Here is a 25,097-nt window from a genome sequence, read left to right on the forward strand (position 1 = left end):
GGGGGGGGGAGGGGGGTGTAGTGCCTCTCTCTCAGAACAGCAGTACCTATGGAACATTTTTCCAGTCTCTTGTAGATGGAGGGAAGATGATTAAGAGGCCTACTGCTTCACCCAGACTCTCCTATAATGCTATATTTCCTGGGATCTCTGACTTGTAAATACAAGCTCCCTCCATTTTAAAGCAGTACATTTGTTTTGTCTATACACAATGTGAAGCTGTCAATGCTCAAGATGCAGACCAACATGATCAAAACCAGTCTTTTGTGCCTGAAAAGAGATATGGCCATGAAATTCATGGATTCATCCACCATTTCCACATTCAATTAAAAAAAGATATTTTGGATCTCAGAGTTGAGGCATTTTAGGTTGTTGCACTAGTACAGTAATATCTCAAATGTCATACACTGTCAAGCAAGACCCAAGAATCAGTTCTGAAGTTCCTCATAGGGTGCTTCCTCTATTGCCTAGAAAAGCTTATGGAAAACTACCCTGTCTGCAGGAACTGTAGTCTTTGAAAGGGATACCACCTCCCTTGATTAGGGTAAAAGCCTTCTTTTCTGTAGAAGCTTGCAAGATTTTATGAAATGAGCAAGACATCTCCTTGTTAAGGAGTTTCATATCCTCTCCAGTGTCTGCTTCACAGGAAGAATAAAGCAGAATTTTCTTAATTTTGGATGGGAGACATTTGTCCTCGTTTAGCCTGGTTATCTATCTTCAGTGTCTGGCTGACATCATGATGAGACTCCCTTCTCCATGATTTGAAACTTCTGAGAAATATCTCCTTTTTTCCTCTTTAAGTGAGATAACCCAAAGTTGAGAGGTTCCACTTCACAGAAATATCCAGCCCATGGTAATCATGACAGGCACTGAACTTTTGTTATCTTTCTTTCATCTACAGCACCATCTACAGACTGGAAGAGGACAGTCTATTTTTTGTCCATTGGCCAAAGACCGGGGGAGTGGACACTGCCCCCAACCGGGGGACAACCCAGGATTATAGCAGGGGAAAGAAAGATTTTCTGCTGGTTCCTTATACACCTTTTTAATGATGGTCCTAAAAAGAGTTTTCTGCAACAAAGGATCCATGTTTCATGCCCTTCTTCATCTTTTAGCCTTATCCCTGTTACCTTATACCTGGATTTTTTTTCTTCGCTTTCCCCATAGACATACGAGCTGGAAGCAGTCAGAGAGCCAAGCCATGAGGAAAAAGGCTGCACTCCATCTTCCAGCTAAGAAAGCAAAGAAAACTGGAAAAGTAGCAAGCAAGTCGGTGTTTGTGTTACGACTACTTAGAAGTTGCACAGATCTTTTCATCCAGATAGGAGTGTTTTCCAAAGGAGAAGTATTATGAGGCAGAGAAGTATAACTTTAGGTAGTTCAGCAGTCAAGGACAGAACCTCGATATCTTGACTCCTAGTCCAAAGCACATTTCATTGGACTAGATCAGGGTCAGGCAATTATTATTTTGGGCTTACTGAGTTTTGGCAAGCCATCAAGGGCCGCATGACAGGCAGCCAGGGGCAGATAAATATTAATTTTCTAAATTTTTTTAGGGGCCCTGCAGGCCAGATAGAATGGCCTGGCAGGCTGCATCCAGCCCACGGGCTGCATTTTGCCCACCCCTGGACTAGACGCTTCCCCCTTCAGGGATCATTTCTATACTAGCTTTCATTTGCATATCTTGTACCACTTTCCTCTTTGGTAGGTGGAGCCATAAATATGAACAACTGTTGCAGGGCAAAACAGAGGAGAAAAATAAAGTTTCTCCATCCATGAAAAGTCTTGAAGTAGCAAACCTGATAGGCATCTGTTATAGTTATATATGGTTTCCATTAAGAATTTTCTCTCTTAAACTGTACCAGGGAGTCCTAAATACAAGTGTAAATTGGTTATTTTCTCTGCCTGAAGACAAATTTCTGGCAGAGATAAGCTCTTAGTTATTTTAATTATTGGAAATCTTACTGTAAAACATATTATAGCATTTTAGAAAGAATCAAGACTACAGGAAAATTAGGCTCATTAAAAAACTTTTCCAACCCCCAGTTAGGATTAATGCATTTATTTTGTTGCGAGAGAGGAGGGGAAAATGTTATTTTAACACTAAATTGAAAAGTCAAGTGTGCCAAGATTACAGGTACACATAATGCCCCTTTAATTATACTGCATGTTTTTCTGGCCAGCCTGACTGGGCTGTGAAGATAATTTGCCGTTTTATGAAATGGAATGGAAAACAACTGTAGATTCACTTTGTAGAATACTGTGCAATACAATAAACTGCAGAGATTTTAAAATTCTATGCTTTCATCGTAAAAAAAAATTCCATTAGGAAGATAGACTCCCAGAACAACAACAACAGAAAAGTATGAAGATTAAATACTGTAATATTAAGGTTGAACAACTAGATTCTTTTCCTGTTTATTATTAGCTTCTATAAAATCTGTATCCCGTCTGTGAAAGCTTAATGTAATGTATTCAAGTTTGCATTTGTGTAGGTGACCTTCCACCCTGAATCAAACTGGACCCAAAATCTTTGAGTATCTAAAGAAATAAAGTGAAAATACAGCAAAATACAAGTAGTTTTGTTTTAGTGTTAAAAATACATGAAGACACCACAGAATTCTTATAAGCAGTTTAGCACTTAACTACTTCACTGGTGTTCTAGTAGTCAAGTGCAAGTTTGGCTTGTGATTAATATCCACACAAATTAGTTTTACCCTACCTTTTTTGCTCAAAACCATTACAACTATTAAAAGCCTATGGTGGTTTTAGCACAGCAGCTACAAATGTTGACATTTTTGATTACAGCATTTGGGAACAGCTCGAGGCAAGGCAGTTCAGTTTCATCCATGTCCTGAACTAGTAAATTACCTTTGTATTTTTTAGGCTGGACAGTGGATCTGTCTGATGATATTTAAACTAGATAATTTTCAATAAGTAGATCAAGGTAGAAATCTGTTTAGGGGAAGTGGGGGGGAAAGGTTTTCCAGGCTTATGATAAAGCTTTATCCTTCCCTCTAAAAAGTGTTCTTAATTAAAAGCAATTAACGAGTAAAGCTTATGGATAGTGACTGGAACTATGATTATAGAAATGGTTTCTATCTGATCATGGCCAAAAAGATCACTGGATCACTTAAAGTCTGGGTAGCCTTTAACACAGGTAATAGAATTTTCCCAAATTCAATTCTTTGAGGTAGAGAATCTCATTTAGAAAAAAATATATATTCAAACTTCAAGTTTCTAATGAGCAGTTCGATATTATGGTTAACTGTACGGAAGATGAGACTGAGTCAAACATTAATCAGCAGATGTATTTCAAGTTATAAGTCTGGCCCAACATGGCTGTCCCTGAACAATTGCTAATTAGATGGCTTCTCAGCTGAAGAGTTGCCAATTTTACAGAAGAGCATGACTGAATTTAGATGGACTAACCAAGTCCAAGTTTTACATTTCTGTGTGTGTTTTAGTCAGTTACATTCAAATGTTTTGGAAGAAGTTTGATTCCATCCCCTAGATCCACCCTCTTTCTTCTATTCTAGTTACGGCCAGTGAGAAATGGGGTAGGTGCTTTCCATGACAGTGTGTCTGTACCTTCCACATAAAAGAGCAAACAACTGACACCATAGGTACAAGCTACATTGCATGGGATTTGCCAGCTTGGTTAAATTTGGAGTGTTTAAGTGTCCCAATCTTCTGCAGCCACATGGGGCTTTTTTGTTTTCATTTAAAAATAAAGAGAAGGATTCACGTCTCATATTTAAACTAATAAACTGCTCTCAGTCAAGCTAGTTGCCTCACTGGACTAAATAGTTGATTAACTAAAGAAAAATCCTAAAAAGGGAGAAGAGTGGAGAATTCTTTAGGGCAGAAGTAGAAGAAAAAGGTAGAGTATGGAGTGACAAGGGAAAACTGGAACTGCCATACAAGCCTGCTCTGTTACTCAGAGTCTGAGACAGTGAATGGGATATTCCAAACAGTCAGATCAAGGAGATATTCATGGTATATATACTTAATGTCATTTTGGCCTCTTAATGGCAAGCAGCCTATTCCCAATCTGAACTTTGAACTTGAAAACAAATCTTTAAAAGTTCTCAAGCCATGGGTTTTTTTCCTCCCCACCAGAATATTTCCAAGTGTTCAGGGGGTGGCACTATTGCTCAAGCCATAATTTGTCAACAATCTTACTGTTAACCCATGCCTGTTTTTTTTTCTGATGAAGACTGAAGATTGTAACCAGACTGTGGTCTTGGGTGCATTGCTTTCCTTGTCTGGTCAGACTAAGCAAGCTCCATAATCTATATTAGTCTCCTAGTAATGGATAAAGATTGGCTACCAATACTAACATGTAGATCAATTCTCTCTGGTACCAGCTGCTCATAAGGTAGTGGGCCCAAGGATGATCAAGCAAAAAGCCTCCTTTTTGGTGCTCCTGTGATCTCAGATTGCCCTCTAGAATCTGTTATTCTGCATATGGTTGGCTCTCTAGTTCAGTGTAAGCAAAGGCCATTAGGAAGGCTAGTGAAAAAAAGAGACTCTAGAATAACGGTCTTCCAAAGAATTGTCATTGGTGTCAACTGCACTGTAGGTACAAATGTTCTTCATACCAGGCAAGCTTAGAGTCTTTTCTAAGTACTGATCTTTGATGGGACTGTACATGTACTGCATGCATCTTTATGTACCAAGCAGAGAAGAACAGACACAGCCATTTCTTGGTTACCATTTGAAGCCTATGCTAGTTAAGGATTCCAAAGCAGGCATGGAGAGCAGGCTGTAGGACCCATGCTGGCTACATTTCTCCAAAGACAGTTTCAGTATTTAAATTACCATTCTGAGTATGTCAGTGTGAATTTAACAGTATGTAGGTGAACTGCATCCAATAAGAAGCAAATTAGGAATCTAGTTGCAATCAAAGAGACTGAAATACTGCTTTCCCAAAATTGGTATCTAATCTGGAAGTCCAGTACATAATGCTGGGAAACAACTAGCTGAAGGTATTCAGCCTTCCAGATTGGTGATACCAGAAACAGCCCAAGGATTTTGCTTGGGCTCCAGTGGAATAAGTGTTATTTTGTAGAAGTAGTACACCAATCAGCTGCTAATAAAAGATATCAAGTTATCCATCTTGAAAGACTATTGCATCACAAACTGTTCTTTGGAGCAGTTATTTATAGCCACACACATGGCAAAAGATGTGGTCCTCAATATAATATTGAAGAGTTCTGGTAACTTCAAAGCATATGGCTTCCCCAAACAACATTTTGCATGAGGAAACCACCACACAAGGGAATTGGTATAATTGGAACTCTAAAACCAACTTGGAAGTGATTTTTGTACAAATTCTCAGTTCTGTGTTGTGTTTCTGGAACAAGGGAGATGAGATTCCATCCTCAGATTAGCTCTCTAACCAGTAATTAAGTACATTAGGAAGCCATGCAAAGAGCAGCTCCATCCCAGGAGCTGATCAGTCATCTTCCAGGCCATCAAGTATTCAGCTTGTAGTTCCAGGGCAAAAAACTAGAACTTTATCTTGAAATACACCTGGTATGTCTGAGAGCCCGATTTACAACCAAGTGGACAACTACCACCAGCCAGAATGGTCTACCAGTAGGGAGTAATAAGGATAAGTCTTACCTGGCTTTGTGGATTGCCCTGCAGATTAGAGGAACTGGTGAGAAGGTGCACAGAAGGTCTGCAGCAAGCTCAAGCTCATACCCTCTGCAATTTGAGTCCATATACTTGGAATCGTATTTTGTTATAGAAAAAAATAAGTCTGTCCCAACAGGTGGACTAGTTAGTTTTGCAGTGACTATTCATGTCTGATGCTGCTGCCAGCCTAGTAAGCCAAGTCATCAATAGAGGTGAAGCACTATTAAGTTATGCCATAAAATGGGCATTTCCACAGCATGATTACTTCTGTGGGGGCAGAAAGCAGCAGGATCCCTCCCTGATTGATAATTAAGTGTATAGCATTTTCAGTACCTTTGCTAACACAATGTTATGGGCTAGAAAGCCAATTCACATATACAGTTCTATGTCCTCTACAGATCAAATCCACTAAATCTAGGTGAGCTCTCCAATCTATTACTAATAACTTGGCTGGCAATTGCAGCCATAAGTCCAACTCCATGAGGGCATGCAATATTCTAACCCTCATTTCATGCTTTGCAGAGGAAGTGGACTGACTTGGCCTAGAGTTGTAGAAGTCTCCAGTGAAGGAGGTAAGTGATATCATGCATATACACATGGCCCAAAGTTCATACCATTCTACTCAGATGCCATTTCATTACATTTAGTGAGAAAGTAAGGAATCTACCCCCTAGCAGGTAAAGCCTTGCTGTCCCAAAAAATCTATGAGCTATCTCCCAAAATTTTTTAAGGGAGTCATCTTAATTAGTTAGCAAACCCTGTTGTCCATAAAGACCACAACTGATGCATGCCAGGTCCCAGGTATGTTCTGACTTTGAACACTAAGTCATTTACATAAATCATGCCTATCTTTCTTTGGTGTGCCATCACTGCTGCAAGGCATTTTCAGAAAGATGCCTCGTGCCCAGGAGAGTCCATAGGGCAGTACATATTGTCTAGTAATCAAGTCAGCCTATTGTAAACCTCAGCTACTTCCTGTGGGCTACATGGATGGCCCTGTGAAAGCAAGTCAGGGACCACAACCCACTCATGAACCCAGAAATGGAATAATGAGAGTAAGCATTGTTTTGTGAACCTGACATGATGTGTATATATCTGATCAGTCTTAATTCTAGGACAGAACAAAACCAGTTTTGGGGTGGAGGGGCAGACAGTTCACCCCAGTTGTCTTAGGGAATCTATTCTCTGGCTCTTAAGTGGTTTCATCAGCAGGGTCCCTGAAAAGAAACTGGTAAAAAAGGGATACATTCAGGCAAAGAATAAAAGTGAATGCAGTGGCTGTGGCCATGGACATGGGGAACTTGCATGGCAGGTGCTTTCTTCATGCTGCCATAGGGAAAAGCACCAGTGAAGGTAGCTAGATCCTAGGGCTCACCCACATACCCCTCCGACCTGAACAGGGTCATTCCAGCTTGCAGTCTAAGACAGTTGCCAACTCCTGTCCTAAATCACTTGTCTGCCACAAGTCTCACAATGACCCAGTGGAGGGACAACAACTAATCCATATGTTCAGCTCTGGGTTGGGACTGATATAGCTTGATACTCCCAAAACGTATAGCCCATAAGAGAACAGCTGCTTCCACCTGGTATGAAAAAAAAAAAATTCCTCTCTAGAAGGCTATTTTGACTGGGTTAAGGACTGCATTCTTCAGTGCAAGGCCATGAGTTCTTAATGCCCTACAAGTTACCTACAGATTTGAACAGAAACAAGGGCTTTGTCCATCTGATTCCCGGAAAAAAATGCACATACTTGGATGGCAAGTCCTGTATTATTGCCCATAGTCAAGAAAAAATGTTGCATTGTAATTAGCATAGCTGTTGCTCTGCCTTATCCATAATTGCTTGAAGTGACCCTTCCAAGTCTGATAAGACTTTAGGAAGCAATTATAAGAGTCTGAAAAGAAAGGAGGGTTACCTTTCTTCACATCAAAGGACAATTTCATTGATAGGACTTAGCAATCTGAAATGGAATTGAAGGGAGAAAAACAAAGGTGCTGTGACCAAAAAGATCCAGTTTTCTCGGGTTTTTAACCGAGTTATGGGATCTGGTCTTAGTCTAGATTAGACACTTGAACAACACATCGTTGGGAGAATAAGATAGCTCAGACCTTTGATAGTGCTTGCATACTTGCATGAGGTTAGGGAAGTGAGGATCAAATGGAATGCATTTCCCTTTACTAGATCCACTGATCCATTCCTGACAGAGTCTTTCCTTTCCCTCTTTTGAATTACAGGCAGAGCACTCCAGGTATCCTTGTGAACGTGTCCTGAAAGGCATTAAAACTAAAAAGCCAGCATCTAAGCCAACAAAACCACCTCAGAAGACAAAGCCCTCTTTGATAAGGAGGGTAGTTAGAAGGTCTCCATAGTTAGTTGGATGTTATGAGGGGCTTCCTCTAAATTTAGAAGAGGACTGGAGAGCGAGAAAAATCTACTATGACCATTTTTTCTCCCCCTCTTCCTCAGGATGTGGGCTATGGATCCACTCCTGGACAGTGGGTTATAGTATGACAAGGGCAGCAAGGTTACATGCATAACAGCCAGATTGAGGTTCACTAGGTTCATCATGCTTTAGTAACCAATATGGAATGTGTATAGAATACACTATGAGGTCACTTTACTGGAGAGATGAGAGCTTTCTACTTGATGTAGGGAAGAAGGAAAAACTAGGACATGGCAAAAAAAGTACAGAGGAACACTAACGTTGTTAAATATAGATCTGGTGCCACGAGGAGGACGACTGGGGGAGAGGAGGTTAATGATTAATAAGTTAACGATGGCATAGGTTTGCATCAATGGAGACTTTTCCTTCTTGCAGCCACAAGCTCAGAGTTGAACTTGTAGTAGGCTTAGGCAAATGTCTTCTTTTTCTTGTTGTGAACATTGACAACAAATATCCCTTTTAATATCCTCTTTCTCTCACTCAAAAAAAACAAGCTTAAAATGAGTCTGCACTCAAAAATAAGCAGAAGATCTGATGGCTACCAGGCTCCTCTGGGCTACTACAAACACAAAAGGGCTGAGGAAGATCACAGCCAACTCCACTGTTTATCCCCTAAGAGGAACATGAGCACAAGCAGGAAGAAGGATGCATATGCCTGGCCCCAATGGATGCAGATGCTCAGGAAACGTAAGTTTACTTTCATGAAACATGCTCCTAATGTGGCATCTACACTGACCTACTCAAAAAGAACAGCATTTCCTGTGATACCATTAATAGATAGTTAATATCCAGCTTTGTGTTTTTCATAAGTCTGATGGGGTAAGCATTAACTGCACAGTGTCTGGAAAGGCTGGAGTCTCAGTGATCACGTTGAGTTAAAAAACAGATCAGACATGAGAGTGAGCTGTGAAAAGCAACTTGGCTATAGTGAACGTTTGCCACTCTGAGCAAGAAATGGATGGGGACTTTATTTACCATTTTCAGATGCAACGTGGGATTTTGTTTAAAAACCAAAGTTTGTTTGTATAGCATCTAGTCATGAGTGAGTTCATTTTATTAGTTTCTTATGGTGAGTATACTACATTGGTGGGTGGCTCCATGAGCTGAATTGCCCAGCTTTGTGTTTCAGTGTGGAATTTAACACTGCTGTCTTAAATCTTAAAAGTTTGGGGACATGACTACTGACACCACTGTCTCTTCCCATGTACTGTTTCAGTTAAACCCAACAGTGGCAAATGATCTACACCCCCACAAAAGGAGGCTAGCAAGACTTTCTGTAATGGCTTTACTTCCCATTCCTTTAACCTGAACAACGAAGTGTTTATTCACATTCACAACAGACTGCAAAATTAATCTTTTATGGGGGCTTTTAGGCAAGGGAAACTGTTTCCTAGGCAGTATTGACAAAGGGGTACTTCTCTTTTTACTACACAGTTTTGTTAGTTACAACTGAGTTGCATCTTCACTTACATCTTTAAATAAAACTATAAGGCTCTCTAGAAGCTTGAAATAGAGAATGTGTGGTTCTTTTTTCAAAAAAAAAAAAAAAACAAAACAAACAAAACCCAAAACAGCCCCTTAGAAGTCTAGATTAGGCCTCAGTTCTTTTAGAAACTACCTGAAGACTCCAAGAACACAGAAGAATGCCATGAATTTATTATGGTAATTTAGCATTTTATGTTAGCTTTTCTTCCAAAAATTAAGATCCACAGTAGGAGTACTACTATTTTAGCTACTGAAGACTTCGAAGGTTTTAAAAGTTGTTTCTAGTAATTTAACCTGGCAAAAGAAAAACTAAAAAACATAAAAACCCCACAACTTACAATATCACTGCCAGAGAGCGACGATACAGAAGAAGCAGATGAACCAGAGGATAACTGTTGGTTACTTGTTAATGATAAAGTCAAGTGTTGATTGTAGGGTGATTCAGAGTCTCTGTTCTGTTGCTGTTCTCCATTGCATGGAGCTATCTGCTCTCTTATTTTCATTCTATTGTCTGTTAATAGAAACGCGAATTTAGTATTTAGGAATATGGTACGCAGTTCCATTAGATTTTTCTAAATTAAAAGGTATTTCCAAACTTTTACTAACAAACTAGATGGTTAAAAAAAAAAAAGTCACCATAGAAAGCTTTAAGCCTTCAGTAAAAAAAGATACAGGCTGCTATAACCTCTTCACTAAACTTCCAAAAATTAATGAAATACTCTAGACAAAATTAAGATATTTAAAAAGACATCTGACCAAAAAAAATGCCTTTCATTTTTTGATTCAAGCCTGTGTTGTACAACCTGCCGTACTTACCAAGATCAGGTGACAGATTAACTTTGCTCCCCCACTTCTTTTTAATCCATGCCCTGTAGTCGATCACTTCCTGCGTTACTTTGATGATTCTACCTAATGTGCTAGAAAAGAAGTGATATTTAATTACTAATGCAAAAGCTCAGTGGTAAGCAACAGAAGTGAGACACCTAACAAGGCAATTGTTTAGTTGTATTTAGTTCAACTTACAATTGAGATAAAGTAGCAAGCAAGGGATATCCAAGTTTTCCTTGTTTAGTTGGCTTACTATTACAATTTGAGCCAGTAGGAAGGTATACTTGTTAGCAAGTCAAGTTTCTTATCTCTCTTATCTCCTATTTGGAGTTAATGTTTAGATAATAACAGTTCAATTACCTGGTGTTTTTTGCTTGCTTGTTTTGTTTTTTAGTTCAAATGCTAAATTTGCCTACTTTAACCTCTTTGGTAATTGAAATACTTGTTCTCAATAACAAAAACACCTTAGTCATTTCTAACACCTCTTAAGTAACAGTTTTATATCTTTTGCGAGTCTAGATAAGAATATTTAAAAGAGGGTCACAGGGTAGATGCCTTAAAGTTTAAAAGTGCCAAAACAAAACCTCAGACCTTGGTCCCAGATTGGTCTTAATACTGAAAAACTATTCTTGTCCAGGCGCCTTAAGTAGGAATTTAAGGGATATAGAACCTTATAAAATGATTAGCAAGGATCCTTGGAGACAATGGGAACAGAAAATAGGTACATATGCTGTGAACGACTGCCTGCTTCTTGAGCTCCAAAATCACCCATTACTAAATTTAGTCTTGCTTCAGTCAGCTATGACAGAGGTGACCAACCTGCAACACAAGTGGCACAGGCAGTCTTTGTGTGCAGCACACAGGGGTTTGGGGAAGGGACAAGCAGCACAGAGCAGACAGGGCGGGAAGCAGAAAGCAAAGCAGCAAAAATCAAGCAGGAAGTACATGGCTTGGAGCAGAATGAGCAGCAAACTGGGCACAGGAAGGGATCAGAGTGGCACTTGGAGAGGGCCTGACAAAAAGGTTGGCCTCACCCAAGCTATGTATATGAACTTCTTCCTAGAAGCAGCCCCCAAAATCACTGAGATTCAGGTTGCACAAGACATGTGCAAGCATCTATGACTCAAAACAGTGCTGAAATAGAGCAGAATCTCAGAATACAAGGCTGATACAGTAAATCTATGCAAGGCAACTACATAGTTGAAGGCTTATTACGGAGAGCTAAAAATAATTTTGGACTACAAAGCAGTATTTGATTTCATGACAAACTGCTATGTTAAGACAAAACCAATACTTAAACAATACATCCATTTTAATCACTGTCATCAATATGTATCAGACTTATCCTCATCCTTCGCAATTCACAGTTTCAACAGCCATCTCATGTCTTTTTAATGGACATTTAAAGGACACTCTTTTAAAGACATTTATAATCTTAGAGAAGAGAAAGTTATGTTGGCCCTCCGTGAGATGTATTTGGAGTCAAGGCCCATATTAATTTACTGATCTAACCTAGAAGTCTGAACCATATTGTAAGACAGCCATTTCAAGTGGCATGCCCTAGCAGCTTCCGGTCCCATGCACAGTATAAGTGGTGCAGGGCCATTCTGCAGGCTGGATCCAGCACGGGCATGCATGTGAAGCTGGTATGTGGATGCCATCCAGCCTCAGAGTAACTTTGTGCACCAGTGCCATCCAGCACATAGGGCTGTGTCATCCAGCCTGCAACGTCCCCTATGGGTTGGGCAAGAGTCCAACAGGCCCAATTCAGCAAGTGGGCTGGAGGTTGAGCAGCACTGCCTTAGTAAAACCCTGAACAGAGAAACTATATTATTTTGCTATCATAAGGGATTTGCTTAAGGTTACCTCCTGTGTCTCTCTCTTTTTTTTTTTTTTTTTTTTTTTTTTTTTTTTTATCTACATCAGGTGATCCATTAGTGTTTCTAACACAACTTGATTGAATGTTAACATTAAGTAACAAAAGATTTCCAAGGTTTAAAAACACATGCATCAGTGCTGGCAATGAAAACCACAACAATTTATTGCTTTTAAGGTTTTATGGAACTGAAAGAAAAAAACTAACAACAAATATAAGAACATTTTAAAGGATGGTGCTTTAATATTTTACTCAGATCACACAAAGAATCAGTTTCTATAAAAGATTAGGGAAATGTAGACTTTTTTTTTTTTTTACTCTATTGTGGCTATAGTTCTTTAAGCTCAGTTCAAATTCTGTTTTTGGGGAAATATGCATGATTATTTTTATTAAGCAACATTAAATTCTTCTAGAACAGTGTGCAGAGTGGCTACATCTGATCCCCTCATATCCTCTAGACAAAAGAAGATATAATGAGGCAAAGAGACTTTAATTGCCACAGTTCTTTTGCTGATTAAAATTCCTGATATAGGAATTCAGATTAGCAGGAATAGAACAAGTCATGGAATATATATGGAAAAAGCATCAAAGCACAGCTACTGTAAAGTAAATACTGCAATTGTGATTAACAGGAAGTTCTCATCAGAAGATATGGTGTCACTAGTATAGTGACTGAAAGACAAGCATACTGAAGTTACACCTGTACCAAAGAGTAAAAGAGAGGTAAACATGAACAAAGCTCCAAATATTGGCCACAAAGGTCTCAAACTGGAATGTAAACCAGGTAACTTGCATGGGCTCAAGGGGAATGTGCTTTGACATGGTCGGGGAGGTGCTGCTCACCACTAGACAGCAGGCTTTGACAAAGTCGGAGACTTACTTGAATAGTTTGAGACTACTCAACCCTGATTCTACATACAATCTGAACAATTTGGAAGACATCCTAGGTTTATTTTGGCAATACAATATAACCTCATAAATCCAGATATCAAAAATCCGGAATTATCAAAAACCCGGCACTTCCCCCCGCCACTCCAGGTCAGGCTGCCACTGCCCCCCACCCTCCCGGACACAGAGGAAGAAGCTTACATACAGCAGCTGCTGCCGCCATTCACCACCCCAAGCCATCGCTCTGTGTGTGGCTGCTACTCCAGGACCAGCTACTGCACCCCACACCCCGCTCCACAACCAGCCACTGTGCCAATTCAAAAAAAATCCAGAATTTTCAAATTTCTGGCACAGTCAGCCTGCCAGACTTACGAGGTTATACTGTACAAAAAACAACATACAGAAATAAACCCCTACCTCCCATATTTAACGCAAGCAATTTCTTTTCTCCAGGGCTAGAGTTAGACTTTAGGAAGAAAACTAGAAGATGCATATATTGTAGGCAATCACTCAAAGACTACTTGGGCTTAGGCCATATTGTCTGCATTACTGAAGCATCTGATGGATAAGTCACTACCTGGCTGTCCATACTTCACTAGTAGTAGTAGTGAGGCAGCCTAGAAAATCTCTCTTGGGGGAAGAAAGAGAGACTAAAACATCAAAAAAATTTCATGCAGAATTCTATGAAAAATGCTCCAGTAAAAAATAATTGCTAGTAAAGGAACCCTCAAGAATAGACATGTCATTTTTATTATACAACTAATTCTTATGCATGCTGCTCAATTCAGCTAATTCCAAGAGATTCATGTAAAACAAAAGCTTAAAGATACCACTTGTACAATCCAAATCTCATAAAGCAACTGGTGGTCTCTCAGCAGCTAGAGAAAGCTTTAAGTTGCATAGGCTGCCATTTCTATCTAATCAAGAAGCTAACAGATGAAGCTGCAAGTCCTCAGGTCAAAGTATCATTTTTTTCTATTACAGCCAACTCACTTCTCTTAAACTGCTGTCCTAAATACATTCCCTTAAATATGTATTATAAGAACAAATCCTATTTCCTTCAAGACTGGTACCTAATACAAGTAATGATTCTTAGTTAAACGTGGACAGCTGGACTTCTTTCAAATGTCTCCTGGGAAGTGCAAATTCTCATTATTTCAAAATGAAACCTTGAATACAGATAAGAAGATATTTTTGATGAGCACATGAGAAAGTAAGGAAAGCGCAGACAGTCAGTGCTTGGAGGACTCAGAAACATGCAATTTCACAACATACCATGCCTGAAAGTATCTATGCAACCCTCAATATAACAGCAGTTTAGGACAGCTAGAAGCATCCCTTTCTCATATTGAAAAGCTTTTAAGACTAATTTTCAAACATTCCTATTTATGTGAATCCATACATATTCAAAAAGTGGACTAAATTACCTCTCAGAATCTCTATTTGGATATGATCTTGCAAGAGGTGATACTGCATGGCTAAGAACAATGTAGGCATAATCAAAAACTTGTTTCACTTGCATGGCACCATAAGAACTTCTGCCGACGTCATTTCCTGCAACAATGTAAGTTATGAGTTTATAAGTTTAACTAGTAAGCAGAAACAGATTAATCATCTTGAATGGTTAAATTAGCTTTAAAATATACAGCCCACTCTGCATTTGTTTGGAAATATGCATTGAGCGGGCTATTTTAAGGACGACACACTGAAAATTCTGATACACTAAGAATGATGTGCTAGCCATTCAAACCGTTTAAAATTGGCAATTTAGAAGTGCCAATTTAAAATTTATTGCAATTTAGACCTGAATCCTGAAAAGGAAAGAGTAAGGTGTGCCCATTAAATAATTTCAATAAAGTAACATCAACTCTCCTACATAAAAATTATGCAAGTTAACATTTGAAATCTCATTAAAATCTTATGGTAACGTGAACAAATAAAGTACATAATGGTATCTGCGATTAATCTCATTTCCCTTTGAGTTATTTTTTTGTTAGTTTGCATTTGCTGCCTCATTTTTATCGAAGCAACCCAACCCCAACACTGGAAAAATTACATAGTTATGAGTATTTATCCATAAACTACCTGATAATAGCAGTCACCACCTGAATGACACAGTTGGAAGAACATAGGTATCAACCATCTGAGCTTATCAGAAGGCTCCCAGTCTTCAGAATTTTTATTCTTGATCTTCTGCAACCATTATTGTGACAAAGCTGAGGTTTTTTCCAACAGAAGAAACTTTTGTGGCTAAAGGTCTGGAGATTTGCCATCAAGGAAACATCCCAACCCAAGCTGCACTGTTTCTAGAATACATTTTAGTCTTTTTAAAAACTTAAGCCTTTCTATTAGAAATGCATTTATGTCTGAGAAACTTAACTACAAGGATAGTAAACTCTCCCAAAGAATCCTAACCATAGTCTAAGAAATTAGGATTCATGTTCTCTGCTACACACATAGCAAGATAACCTCCAAAGTCTCTTTTCACATCCTACTTTTGTATGGCTCAATAGCAAGGAGTTTTCCAGAGGCACAATACAGGATTTACATGTTCAGGCACAGAACTTTTCTTAAGCAATAAATCAGCAGTAGAGAACACAGGACTTAAAGTAACATAACCTGCCTCTTACTAACAAACAGAAGAGGTCTTTTGTTGCAGGAACAATGTGAAGTGAAGGAAAAAGGGGTCATTGCAGTACTGCAAAGTCAATACCAAAACACAAAAATCTGAATTACAGAGGCAAATCCTGGGAGCCCCAATCCCTGGGGCTTCACCCTATATTCAGGTAAAGGAAGGGGCAACTGCTGCTTCTTCATAAGGAGGAAGAAATGGTTTTCTACTACTGATGCCATCTCTGAAAAAGGGAAATAGACCCCCTACCACTCATTTTTATAGGGCAGCACCATGGCAACACCTACGACATCACATGCCCAGGTTTCCTGAGCTGCCTTATCTTCAGGGATCCTAATTTTCTAGGATTTAAAAAAATCCCCAGTTTTCAGTTAAAAAAAATAATCCCAAAATCCACATTTTTCATTGATTTTATATATAAAATGAATGAGAGAGAGATCATTTAAAAGTCATGGAAAAATGTGGATTTGGGGTTACTTTTTTCTTTAACCACAAATTGGGGATTTTTTTTAAATCAGCGAAAACCAGGATTTCTACTCATATTTGCTGCTAAAAAACAAAACATACAAAACCTTGCAGGCTGAGCATGGCAGGCCTCCTCCACATCTCTGATTGGCCAAGGAGCCCCAGGGACCCCCCCCACCCTCTCCACAGATTGCCAGATAGCCCGAAACCATGTCTTAATTACCTGATTAAGCCTGGGGAAGCCATTAATCCACATGTTACTAAACATGGATTAATGGCTTCCCCAGAGACAATCAGGATAATTAAGTTGTGGTTTTGGGCCATTCCCAAACAAGCAGCTGCACTGGGCTCCATGGAGCCTTGGCCCAGTGCCTGCATGCCTTGGGACCAACAGCAGGGAAGGGGCTGGGGGGTCTTAATTCCCTGATTAAGCCTGGGGAAGCCATTAATCCACATGTTACTAAACATGGATTAATGGCTTCCCCAGAGACAATCAGGATAATTAAGTTGTGGTTTTGGGCCATTCCCAAACAAGCAGCTGCACTGGGCTCCATGGAGCCTTGGCCCAGTGCCTGCATGCCTTGGGACCAACAGCAGGGAAGGGGCTGGGGCTGTGCTGCCCTTGGCCAAGGCATGCATGCACCCACCACTAACAAGGAACCAGGCCAGGACACTGTGGATTCTGGTGCAGCTGCTTGCAGCCTTCTGGGGGAAGCCCCTGTCAGCTGGCAGCAAGTGGCAGGGAGGCTTGGAGCAGCTGCCTGCTACAGCTAGCCCAGGCCTGGGGAAGCCCCTGCCACTGAAGCCCAGGCTGCTTGTAGCCTCTCTGCTGCGAGCAGCCCCGCTGCCCCTTCCTCCATGCTCCAAGACTGCAGGGCTTCTCCCTCTGCTTACTAGTGAGGTTTTTTTTTTTGGTTTTTTGGAAGCAAGCCCAATGATTCACAGACCCTGCCATTTTTTGTGAAATACACCTGATTTCACATTTTCCAGGAAAATCGTGCTTTGGGTAAGTCCCTAGTTATCAGTTATGAAGAGAGTCTTAGCACAGTGCTCTCTGATCCTGCTTGGACCCATTGAACAAATGGATTTAACAACACCATGATTTTTCACCTAGACCCATGATGACGACAACAACAGTTCTTAAGAACCAAACCTCACTGGTATCTCCCTTGAGTTCAGTCTTTTACACTATCACATTTCTTAAAGCTATTGGCATCAGGAAGAGCAGCACATAAATCAAATAAATAACAAAAAGTGAGCAGCATCTTCCTTAAAACCTGCCAAAAAGACTTTGAGCCCTAGAGAAGTGTATCTGCAGTTCCCATTAAGGAATCCTGACAAACCAATAATCCTTTATCACCCCACATTCTGCACCCAGCATTGGGAGTAAGACGCATTGTGTGTCTCATGAAATTTTTAAGTTGGGTCTCTCAGCAAGATTCACAGCCAGAACCTGAGTATACAGTTTGGATCCTGCTGCAAGTGAGGGTCTCCATAGCCAAGACAAAAGCTCTACTCCACCTTGGAAACAAGGTTATTGCACCAAAGTCCCAATCTCACTGTGCCAGAAGAGTCAAAGGCTCCTAAGGGAATTCCATGTTGGTCTGTGAGAGTCAGATCCTTCTGAAGTTTTCAGTGGAGAACCCTGTGTATGGTCATGTCAGAAGCCTTTCTACGAGGACCTGTCTTTTTCTTGGAAATTTTCCCCGTATATCCTTTATGGATGCCCAGATACAAAAGCAAGTTTGGAACTATCCTTGATCCAAAGAGGTTATTCTCTCTTTCAACCCCCCATGCATTTGACATCCTTAGAACTTGGGGAGATTAAGTTATTTAACAGCTTGCTTAAGGGCTCTTCCTCTCTGCTACCAGCTTTACAGGGTTTTCCTCAGGCTTCAACCAAAAAGAATTGGAAGGCTTTGGAGGCAACACTATGGCTCATGGACCTAGACTGGTGAAACAACTCCTCTTATTTAGACAGTAAGCTCAGGCTTCACCTTCCCTACCCAGGCACTTTTCTACAGAATATCGTTAACTCATTAGTTTACAGGACCTCACAAAGGAGGTCATTCACGCTATATCAATAATGTTGTTAATCCTTAAATATCTTCACTCTAAACCAGAGATTTACCTTAGTTTGCAGAAGCAGACACTTATATCAAATGAAACAGCCATGAGCACTTAATAAGTTTGCCATGACACCACAAAAAATTGAAAGGTTTTTGTTTATGATAAAAATGAGACTGCTACAATACCACATTAGGCAAGTGGTATTTTCTTCTAGAATGACAAGAGGGAAGAGTCATTTTTGACTGCCTTAGCCAGATTCCTTTTTGTCAAAAGGACAATTGGAAGATACAGATTATTTGTTCCTTCCCTGAAACATGGCCATCATTACAAGAGCTCAAAAATGGGTCTTTGACTACACAGCTAAGTTCGCAGCTCTTACAGTGGGATGTCATAAAAAAGAAATCTTCCAATATCGCACCAACCATACCTCCTGTGCAAGCACTGAAAAATAGTGTGCACGATAGGCCTTTTTCACAAACAAAGTGAATAGTGCCACATAACCTCAACACTATGGTGGCAGGGTGGATGACTAGAATAGGTTACTGGTTAGTGTAAGAAACTATGCCTTAGTATACACTATTTACAACCAAACCAAAACTGTAGCTACTTAAGAATAGTTGCATTAAATTTAAAAACATCTACTGTAACAGTCTACACACTACATATGAAAGCCTTGAAATAACAATTATATTTCAGTGATTATGTTCATACTTCATAGATTGAGTTAATTCAGATGAATTCTAAATAGATAGTGAAAAGTGGATTTCCAACAAAAGTCTAACTGACTATACATTAAACAGACTGAAAAAGCAGGAATTTGGGTAATTTTAATGCCAGGTTAGTATTTTGAGTTTGGAAGCATATGGTTTCCTCAAAGAATTACCTTACATTTCAGTTAATATTTCTGAATGTACAAATCTATAATGCACGTCTCAACATTCTATCCTTAGTATGTTGTACACGTATGAATTCAAGTTATGCAAGTTTAAGCAGCAGGTTGTACTTTTTTTTCCCCACACAATAGTACAATCTACTCTGTGGCAGAAATATAGATGACTGCACAGGATTTGTTTAAAAAACAAAAGTCTTACCAGGCAAAAGAGGATCTTCAATACACAACATGGATGGTCTATATCCATTGGTCATGGCTTTCATGATTTCTTCTTTGGCAATATAGGCACCTCCATTTTTTATTCTAATTCCAGTTTTCAAGTAATTAAAATTTCTTCCATACAGCTCAAAAAATTCTATTAGAAGCATTCCAAGGTTTTCATCAGCTCTTCTGGCATCAATTCTTGGATGCAACTGCAAAAATTTTCAAAATTCAGTTATGTAAGAGGCATGCACTATTAAATTGACCAGCCACGTATTACTGTTAGACATAATAGCTGCACCATTTAAAAAGGTCAGTGTGACTCCTTAGGAGTGGATCAGAACTGCAATCTTACTGCTTTTCCAGAAGTAATTCTCTCACATTTTCCCACAAGAAACTGTACTAGAACCAAGAGAGGGCAGCACTTCCACACTATATAGAGCATGAAAATACTTTCCCCAGCCCTTTTGAAGAGACATGCAGAACTCAATCTAGTTTCTTTTAAGCAAAAAGCCAATCAGATCTGGGAGCTAGTTAATAATACTTGTGTGGTTTTTCCCATAAGGATTTCAAGTACCAGATATTTTTGTTCATCTTCAGGTCTCCCAACATTTCACCTGCAAATTCTTATGAACTATAGGAGAGAGGTGCATTGCCTCTTGCCCACTACCCCCATACTTTACTACATGGATACTATGTTAATACCCTTAGACCTGTATACCGACACCTTCATAGCTCATCAGGAAATTGGGATCTTTCACCTGCCGCACCCACCTCTAGCAACACAGCAAGTAGTAACAGCGAGCCATAGGAGTTAATGCGGCTGTCGCTCACCTCTCTGCCACCAACATGCACCCCCTCGATGCAGCTCGGAAAGTCAAAATTTGGGAATGGGTTCACTCTGTGCCTGGCCTGCCCACAAATTTCTAGAACCTCCAAGAGCCCTGCAGGAAGTATTTATGACATCCCCGCCCTTATCTATTCTCTCCCGTCCCCTCAGTCCAGTTTGTGTCCCCTTTGCAATTAAATAAGATGGCTTCCTTCCTCACAGTGTCTGTGCACCAGCTGAGGGTCCCCAAGTCCAACAGGCTTCTGCTCTTAGCTTATCCCATCATACCCAGAGAAGTTGGAATAAACCATTAAAGGAAAAGCCTATCTCCATATCCTCTGGCCCAAGGCTGTCTCACGCACAATCTGCTCAGTGCTAGTAGCTTAGAAAGGCTAAAACACGTTCAAATTCAGCTGCTAAGCTGCAGCCAGTGAGCATGTCCAAGCTCCCATTATTCCAATATCAGTGTTGCCATGTTTTCAAGAGGTTAAGAAGTATATTCCTAAAACAAAAGGTCACTTGTGCCAAAACCTTAAGTGCCTGGAACATTTCATAAAGTTTGATGGTTTAAAAAAAACAAAGAAAAAAAAACAAAACAAAACGAACAAAAAAACAAAACACGGGCCTAAATTTCTTCTGCCCCACCCCCAACTGAATCTGGAAACACATGCATGAAGACTGGCTGAAGTTTTCAAAAGCTGAAGCAGAGGCAGATACTTTGTGCAAAGGTCCAACCCACAACCACAGTTTCAAAAAATTAAAAGCAACTGAGAATGGGGTTCTATAACGGGAGGCAATCGGAAATCTAGAGGCAGCATGTTGAGCTCTCCTGCAATATACTAAACAAAAGACACATACCAAATATCCACCAGACTTCCCTTTTTAACAAGGTAGTATGAACTTGTATCCCAGGGTACCACCTCTTGGCATGTCAGAAAAAGCCTTTATAAAAAGGGACTCCGGGAAAGAGAGAGAATAAGACACATTTTTCCCCTTAACATGACTACAATGCAACAGGACTGAACAAAGACTGCCTACACGGGGAAGGTAACAAGAAATGGGTGCCAAAAGATACCACCAAGAGAGAATAAAGAACAACCCATTCAGGGCATTCACTGCAGAAACTGACATCTAGGAAAGTAAAAAAAGGTAACTTACCTGCAGGAAGCTAATTGCCATTAAAATTAGGCTGTAAGAGCTAATTCCACCAGTAAAAACTTCATTCAAATCCCTCTGAAGGAGGAACTGTTTTAAAACTAAAATCAAGTAAGGCAGCAATGAGTACTTCTGCAAAATAAAATTATATATAGATATTACTATCATTTGACAGTTTGAAGATTTTAAGATGCATTAAAAGTCATATTCTGCCATCACAAACTCAAGTTAGAAGATGTTAACATTACTTGGAATGCTGGTTAATAGCAGCTTACAATGATATGGCTCTTATTTGTGGGTATTTTATACAGAATTAAAAAAAAAAAAAAAAAGATGTTGAGGAATAATTACCATGCTTTGTTTGGTATATCATGTCATCACAACCAAAGGGAGTTATGTTTAACATAATATGCTACTTTGAAAAACCTTTTTGTCAGTAAAAACACCTTTACCATTCAAAACATTCTTCAACTTATGCTTGAGGAGGTACATAACTAACAGTGAGTATAACGCTCGATTTCAGTATCAAACAACTAATTATCATTTATGTTTTGTGATACGGGCATGTTTATGAAAACAACATTAATATCCTATTTATGTTCAACATATTTCATTAAAATGGTATAAAAGTAAACTAGTAAGCACAGCTACTAATTATGAGAAGACACAAAACATTAGGGTACCCCATACTATTGATTTTAACATTTAATATTGAAAAAAGTTGCCTTGATCTAAAAGGATGGACATTCAGGCCTCACATGTTTACAAAAGCTAGATACTTAATAAAACTAGCTATTATATAAATGTCTTAAAATATGCTTAATGTTTAGAGCAATGGCAACCTGCACACAAAGGACTGATTTAGTTAAGTTTCTCCTCCATTTTTCCATAGTCATATAAGTAGACACTGCGCCAAAGTTCAGCCTTCCAACAGGTGACAAGATTTCTGTCCACACTGCTTGGGCTAGTTAAAAATGTTATTTAATAAGCCTTTTCATACCAAGAAAGAAAAATAGCTTTTTGAAACAGTGATACACACGTCCACATGAGGATTTTCTGCATGAGTAAGTATCTTTATGGAAGGGAAATATTGACTACACAGGCAAATAGTAAAACTAACTAAACCTGAAATGTTTTCAAATATAGAGTAAACTGATAAAATGGAGCAAACACTCAGGTGCTCTCAGTTATACAAGTCTTCAGTATTACATGTAAGCATATGAGAATGCTCAAGCATATTGTCTCTTTATGCTATGAAAGCTTTATCCAAAAGTTTCAATACTAGAGTGAGCTAGTCATTTAATAAAATCTTAGTTTAGAGAACTGGCCTGGTATTGTTTCTATATTATATTGGGTATAGGCCTGTGAATAATCACTGAGACCCCTAAGTTCCAAGTCTGACATGCTTGGAGCAGATTTGCACCTTATAGGTTAAATAAATCAGATGCATAGCATGAGCTTTCATGAACACAAGCTCATTTCATCAGGTCAGTATCAGCCTCTATGACAGGGGCGGGCAATTATTTTGGAAGGAGGGCCGCTTACTGAGTTTTGGCAAGCCATCAAGAGCCGCATGACAGGCAGGCCAGGGCAGATAAATATTAATTTTCTAAATATTTAGGGGCCCCGCAGGCTGGATAGAATGGCCTGGCAGGTCACATCCAGCCCCCGGGTTGCATTTTGTCCATCCCTGCTCTATGAAATGAGCTTGGGCTCATAATAGCTCATGCTATACATCTCTGATCTAGTTAGCCTATGAGGTGCAAATCTACCCTGCCTGACTTCAGACTAACACAGCCAACTACCTCGAGAAGCGAGAGTAACATCAGAAACTGAAGAGTACAACTTTCCATTTAAATGTTATTAGTATAGTTCCATTAAACACATGGTCCACAAATGACCCTGTGTTCACAGCTGACCATTAATCCAGTACACACATCTCTAAATACAGTATAGCCATTTATGGAGCTTGTACCTTCATATATTCCTTGATAAATCGAGCTGCCTTCACACCAGTTTCTACATTAAAACTGATGTCAACTTTTACTTCTGTCTCCTGGTCAGTAAGTTTTATTATTGGTACCTGCAAAGATTTAAAAGGAAAAAACTGTTTTAATACAATCTCAAAACAAAAGCATCAAACTCTTGCATGTTTGATCAGCAAGCTGTATTTCAATGTCTCAGCCTAATAACTAACTGGCCCAAATGAAGATCCACCTTGCGTTCATTGACAGTAATGCTTAGGAGGATAATTTAGAGTCATTAACTTAAATAACCTGACAATTTTAGTAAGACTAATTCTGGACCCATATAAAATATTTGTATGATGAAGAGGTCTTTTGGTAGGTCTTCATTTTGAATGAAGTAATAATCATTTTCCACTTCTCTAGTACGGCCTCTTTACTCTACACCAGTAGTAGAAAAGTGGTTAGGGTAAGGCTCCTGAAAATTACCAGTTTTTCAATGAGTGCTAAGAAGTGAAAGTGTTTTAAATTTTGCTAGCCAGCCAGCTGTCAACCCATGGCCATATGTCAAAATAGGGCTAGGATCCTGTGGCCTCAATGGACCAAACACTCACGCCTGAACAGGTATGGTTACACAGTTCCTTTGGACCTTTATTTTTTAATTCCCAACTCATTTATTTTCAGATGCCAATCAGAAGTTTGATGAGAGAAATTTTACTAGGTCTCCAGAAGAATTCAAAGTTTATCCAATAGTGAAATCACATTTTTTATCAGGAATTCTCTTTTTAAAATGCACACTGGTTGACCAGAAGGTTCACAAGAAAAGAGAGACAAGAAAGTAGTTCCGATATTGTCACGTACTTCAACACAAAACACCAAATAATCCACTCCTCTGGAACATCCCACTACTCCATCAATAACTAGGAAGCCCCCTGAGGGAGACAGTGTTAATCAGCCTTGTTTACAGACCTCTTCACATCTCCAAATAATAAAACACAAAATTACTGCTTTTAAAAGACAGTGGCCTCAAATCTACTAGAGTTTAAATGTAAAGATTATATTATATTAATTTTTTTCCTGGGAAGGTTAAAGCTCCTGAAATATATTAGTTTTATAGTTCTTAGGATGGCCCTGACTGTCCAGAAGTCTGGAATATCTCAGGATACTAACAGATTAAGTTTCTGCCTGGTATTTTACCAGTGCTTTAATGCGATTTGGAGACAACCAAGGCAGAGTAATTACTCCAAAAACACTTGACTCCTAACATGAGTGAGAACTTCTTTAAGATTTACCAATGTTCATGACAAGGAATAGTTATTTATAAGTTGGCAGACTCAAAAATGCTCTTATTAGCAATACAGCTACATTAAAAGTAGCCAGTACTGTATTTACTCAAAAGGTTTTAGTTCAATCACCATGGAGGGGAGGGGAATATTGTCTTATATTTAAATATAACCCTTGTCTTATATTTGAGGAGCTGGCCAGGGCAGCTCGCAGCAGCTCAGCTCTGGCACCAAGCTAAAGGCAAATCCGAGCCACTGCCTGACCTGGGCCATATCTGCTCATTTGGTAGTGGAAGGGGCTCACTGCCAGGGAGAAGAACACAGAGGAGAATATTTGGCAGTGCTGGAGGGGCAGACCTGCAGCTTGCCCTCCTCCTCCACCTCTTGCCCCTTCATGTCTGAACCTGCCTCCTCACTCCCTTGCAGCATGCCCCCCACAAGAG

The 25,097-nt window shown here is 39.5% G+C and overlaps 1 protein-coding gene across 6 annotated transcripts in view; it reads right to left on the reverse strand.

The window, feature by feature from the left end:
• Window positions 1-25,097, reverse strand: part of TENT4A (terminal nucleotidyltransferase 4A) — a 58,384-nt gene that overhangs the window by 18,523 nt on the left and 14,764 nt on the right. For all 6 annotated transcript variants that reach the window (XM_025205799.1, XM_025205797.1, XM_025205796.1 and 3 more), the window contains exons 5-10: window positions 23,383-23,490; window positions 21,411-21,539; window positions 19,422-19,635; window positions 14,591-14,717; window positions 10,388-10,488; window positions 9,910-10,082 (exon numbers count right to left, since the gene is read on the reverse strand). In XM_025205799.1, the coding sequence (XP_025061584.1) occupies window positions 9,910-10,082; window positions 10,388-10,488; window positions 14,591-14,717; window positions 19,422-19,635; window positions 21,411-21,539; window positions 23,383-23,490 (852 nt within the window). The remainder of the gene's footprint in view (window positions 1-9,909; window positions 10,083-10,387; window positions 10,489-14,590; window positions 14,718-19,421; window positions 19,636-21,410; window positions 21,540-23,382; window positions 23,491-25,097) is intronic.

Source organism: Alligator sinensis, unplaced genomic scaffold, assembly GCF_000455745.1.
Source record: "Alligator sinensis unplaced genomic scaffold, ASM45574v1 scaffold248_1, whole genome shotgun sequence".
Taxonomy (NCBI): Eukaryota; Metazoa; Chordata; order Crocodylia; family Alligatoridae; genus Alligator; species Alligator sinensis.